The sequence below is a fragment of the Lycium ferocissimum genome, chromosome 9 (assembly GCF_029784015.1).
Source record: "Lycium ferocissimum isolate CSIRO_LF1 chromosome 9, AGI_CSIRO_Lferr_CH_V1, whole genome shotgun sequence".
Lineage (NCBI taxonomy): Eukaryota > Viridiplantae > Streptophyta > Magnoliopsida > Solanales > Solanaceae > Lycium > Lycium ferocissimum.
In genome coordinates, this window is record NC_081350.1 from 25,064,046 (window position 1) to 25,069,308 (window position 5,263).

At 35.6% G+C, this 5,263-nt stretch overlaps 1 protein-coding gene across 1 annotated transcript; it reads right to left on the reverse strand.

The window, feature by feature from the left end:
• Positions 1-1,192: 1,192 nt before the first annotated feature.
• Positions 1,193-4,774, reverse strand: LOC132031708 (pectin acetylesterase 11-like). The gene is made up of 7 exons (XM_059421641.1): positions 4,741-4,774; positions 4,293-4,363; positions 1,882-2,006; positions 1,721-1,781; positions 1,558-1,611; positions 1,378-1,455; positions 1,193-1,303 (listed from the first exon to the last, which is right to left on the reverse strand). The coding sequence occupies exons 1-7, from the start codon at positions 4,772-4,774 to the stop codon at positions 1,193-1,195; spliced, it is 534 nt and encodes a 177-aa protein (XP_059277624.1).
• Positions 4,775-5,263: the final 489 nt, after the last annotated feature.

Sequence of the window (5,263 nt, forward strand, 5' to 3'; positions counted from 1 at the left end):
GTCAATGCTCCTTTTGATAGAGTTTCCCAAACTTTTTCAACAATACGGATTCAATCTCATCCTCTTCGACATCGTTGCCTTTTATGGCACAGGTGTACGAAGTCACGTGTTCCTGAGGGTCCGTTGTGCCATCATATTTCTGGATATCCGACATTTTGAACCTCTTCGGGATCAACTTCGGAGCCGCACTCGGAGGAAAAGGCCTCTGAATGTACCTCTTCGAATCTGGTCCTTTCAGAATGGGCGGAGCCCCCGGGATCTGGTCCACCCGAGAGTTATATGTTTCCACCCTCTTCTCGGCTGAGTCTACCCGCTTTGCCAATGTTTCGAGCATTCTTAGCACTTCGGTAGACGAACTAGCCCCGGACCCATTGCTCTCGACCATCCGTGCTTCATCCCTTCTGGGTTCGGCAGCACCCTTCGTCTTCTCCGGCGCCGTTTCATCATTTTTGTTTTGCAACTGGGCTATTGCGACTCCTTGTTCGGCAATAGCTGCTCTCTATTAGGCTGGACTAAATTGCGATACATTAAGACTTAAGTCAGGCTAAACTAAACTATTAGAAGCTTATCTACTAAAAATCTAACATGACTCAATTGTAAAACATAAAAAAAAAATTTTACTCCAACAGTCAGCTGCTTCTCAACGGCTACAAACCACCAAATAAGTAGCAGGCACAACATCTGCAAGCCTATTCGTACATAATTTCTCTAACTAATTTATACTTGCAATCTCTAGCGCAAGGGTACAGGTCTATATATTGATGAAACCCTTCTCTCTTAAAGTACCAGTCCGCAACAGCTTCATCGATCGTCTAAACAGATAAATGTTATAAGAAATTAAAATTTGTTATGAACTCATCAAAACTAAGAATGTCAGGCATATGATAAAATTCAAAAGCAAAAATGTGTGTATTCAAACATTATATGGATAACACAAACAAACATTACCTTATTAAGTAACCTTGGAGAGCTAGCACTGAACCAGTATCCCAGTGAAAGAATTCCACCATGAGAATAGCAAGACGTGAGGAAATAACCCCTTGTAAAACAAAGGGGTAGTCCCTCGAATGTCTTCAAGAACTCCACTCCAAAGGGTAAATTAAGAAAAAACAGATTAAAGGAATTAAAGGAGAAGAAGACCCAATATACATGTGAATTGGAAGGTATACATTAGTTAATCACCAGAGAATTGCTAACCTTGAATAATTATACGTTGGCCAAATGTGCAGTTATTTATGTTGTCGATGCAATCCTTCCAGACATGTTGAGGATCAAGATATGGAGGAACCAAAGTGTTATTAATCTGGATTTAGAGTGTTGAATAGTCAGAAAATTCTTAAAACTGAGAGAAACTAGCATTTAAATTTGTCTCCTCACCTGCCAGTAGTCATAAATTGAATTGATTATGAAAAGTGGAGTTTGAACGTATGGAACGACATTCTGCGGGAAAAAGCACTGCAACATCATTAAAGAAAAATAATGTTATAATTAGAGGTCACTATTATTCTCTAGAATAAATAAGGAAAATATTTTTCTTTCCAACGCTTAAAATCTTACTAGACTTGGTTCCATTGCAGACGTGCAAGCTGAAGGCAAATTTTTAGTCGATCCCTTAGAATGAGAGGGAGCAAAAGCTATTTTAGTAAAGCAAAAGAATCGAAGTTGCTTCTACTTCTTCAGCATATCAAAATTACTAAAACAAACAGAAGATGCGACTCACGTGTAAGTTAGCAATTTTCCGATACATCTCTTCAATATATGAAATACCAATAATTGTTTTCCTGCATAAATCGTGAAAGGGATTGGACACTAATAAAGTTAATAGAAGATTAGAGTATCATTTTCTTGAGATCACATAATGTGAATATAAGGAAAGCTCACCCATTGATGAAGAAACCAGCATCTGCAACGCACTTTACTCTCGCATCATTCGGCAAGTAGGATTTGAACTTGTCGCAGTTCAAAATTGTTGCCAAACCTCCGGCTGAAGTTCCGCATAGAATTGCCTGACCATTGCATTTTGGTAATCAAGATTAATTAGTAGACTAAGGTAGTATATATGTGACATATAATTTATACTCTATGATGCTTTTTGTAACTAGAAATTGCATTATATTACCAAACGAGAAATTACAGCTCAAAGAAAAGAACAAAAAAACTGAAGGATGGACATGGAGCTCCATCCAGTTACCAAAAATAGGATCTTACGTTTTCAACATTTTTCATTTCTTTGCTCCATAAGTCTTCCATAATAGCCTTAAATATTCTTGCCCTCTCTAAAAAACAGCTTGTTGTCCTAATGTAGATTTATCACCAAATTAATCATCAGTATACATGAGAGACATATGTAGTATTTACTAATTTCTTACAGGGTCAACTCGTTCAACATCACTGATGAAAGATGAACCATCACAATACTTCACCCTCACTCTGTTCCAATTGTAAAACTCTACCAAATTCCAACGTCGTTTGCGGTCAGAAGAAGTGGGTAAAAATTATGCACACAAAGAAAAAGTTAAACATAGCAAGATAATGATAGTGAGACCGCGGACTCCAGAGCACTTTGCTCGCTAGGTGCACGAGTTTTATGCTAACATGCCAGATTCCATCATTTGGGTGCTTGCTTCGCGGGGGAACTGGACAGTTATGCTACCCTTCAGGAAAATAACCAAAACTTCCTCTACAAAGCTCAGATTGATGAAGGGCTTAAACTGTGGAAAAATAGATTCGAAGGGATATATGTTTTCTTCGAACACCTTGGCCAAATTCTTTATAGATTGGAAAATATACCCTTTCTAAGTCAGGTCAGATGTTACCTTGGACGTTCTTTCCTACTAACATTTTCAACTTTGGTTTTTATCGTTCCTTTGGCCACTTTGCCACTTCAACTAATTTCAAGTAGATACATTCACGTACTCTTATGATGATATAACTCTCGTGTGCACCGGAGTTCACCACAAGACCACCTTGAATATGCCGATAAAAGTTAAATTGGCCCTAAGGCCTTCCGACGTAATTAAGTCACTTCCATAAAACTTTGTCATTCATATGCCCTTGTGTGGGTCCTACAAACCTCGATTTCATCTTTATCATTCTTGTTGGGCCCAAATTGGTGTCATGCGCACAAATGGCCCAATTTCGGGGTTGTCCTTAGTTTTTGTCTCTCAAATTTGTGGTCTTTAGTTTTTGCTCTTAAACACTTTTTGCGCGACACAAGTTTAGATTTCCTTCGACATATGCATCTTAATGTCCCATAACTCATGCCGGACACGGCAAAACTTTCAACACTCAACATAATTTGAAAAATACTATACAACTTATGCCGCATAACTTAATTCCTGCAGAACTTGTGGCGAGCAAGACAAAGGTTCAGTTTCCGAAGATAAATATTACAGAACTTATGCTGAGCGAATCAGGTGTGAAAATTTTCCTTAAATGAGCAGTAGCAATACAAATTTAATACTACAGATATGAGGGGGGAAAATTAAAGACAAGTGCGTTTGAAGGGCAATCCGTGCAAGAACTTTCCCGAATTGACTACAAAAATTTACGGGGCTTTAAGAGCTATAAGTCATTGAAGCAGAATAAAAAAAGACTTCGAATTGCTATAAAGCACGACGGCTTCCACCTATAAATCAACATTGATTCAATGGTGGTACTAAATATTACCTATCGAGCAGTTGTTTTGAAGAAAAAGGCTAAGAAAATAAAGACAAGATTCTTTTTGCTAGAATAGTCCCTCAATGTAAATGATGCTTATATAAGTAATTATCTTTGAAGCAAAAACACAACGTTGTAAAAGAATTTGTGGCATTTTTCGTTTGATTGCTATCATGTTATATTATCAAGTTTATCCACGTTCATTTACCAGTCTTGTTTTTGTTATAAATTTTTGCTTACGCATATGAACTTGCATTAGAATCTGAATCATATTGACTTATCTCTCTTTATCAGTACGATCAATACCACCTTGTGTCAAAAATATCAGATTTCACCAACCATATTTGGAATAATAGAAAGACGGTTAAGCAAAATTAATTTATTATCTTTTGTTTATTATTTCATTAACTATTTGTCGATCTCTTTACCTTTGGTTTCCTTTCAAAGAGTTGAAAAGAGAGCTGTCATATTGCAGAAGTTAGCCTATGGCAAACACCTCATAATCAACCAAAGAACCGGTGATTAGAATTTAAACAAAAGTTTTAATTAGTTTTTGATCCACTGATTACTGAATCAGTTTTACATATATATAGCTTAGTAGGGTATCTAATATCATGAAATTCACTGGAAACCTCAGGGTCTATATGTTGAAATCCTACTCTGTCAAAGTACCAATCAACAACAACTTCCGCAATTGTCAACACTGACAAAATGTTACAACAAACTATGTTACTAACTCAAAAACTAAAATTAAGAATGATAATTGATAGGCACATGAGAAAATTGTAAAAAACAAATAAATGCACGTATGCAAACTTTATACGGATAAAACAAAAGAAAGATAACCTTATTAATTGTACTTGGATAGGCCGGTAGCACTGAACCAATAACTTGTCCATTAAATTTTAACTTTGCAAAATTGCACTTCGCTTTGTAGAGTTACATTGTTACACGTCATCATGAGAATATTATAAACTTAATATGAAAACGAAACTTTAGACATGTTTTAACAACTTTATTGTAGTTACATTTGTAATTCTTTTTACTTATGCTTAACTACAAGTAATATCCTATGCTTACCTGCAAAATTTGTTTTCCATAATCTACTATCCATTGAGTTTTTGGAAGAATGCTTTGCATTAATTTTTGAGTTATAACATTGCTAAAAGCAATACCATCAAATATATTCTTCGAATACTCTTAATCTCAACTCTCAATTGTGTAAATTGTTTTATGGGAATTAAGCAAGCGACGTGAAGAAGATTGAAAATAATAAGAGCTTCGGAATTAATTAGCCAAACGCTAGAAGAAGATGAAAAATAAAAGAAAGAAGAACGAGGAAGCTGACGGCAACCCTAAGTCTTTCTAAGGTTACATTAGTATAATTTACTTCATTTTAAAATTAATTTATTGTGTTATTCTTTAACTTTCCATCCATAAGTATAACATAGTTGTTATTGCATGTGCATTGATTATTGGGTCAATTTAAATGAAGATATTTCTACACCAATATAGATTAGAAAAATTTGTAGAGAAAGATCGATTCCAGAATTTCATTGTGACCTTAAGGATGAGTATGATAATACTCTTAATCATACTCCCT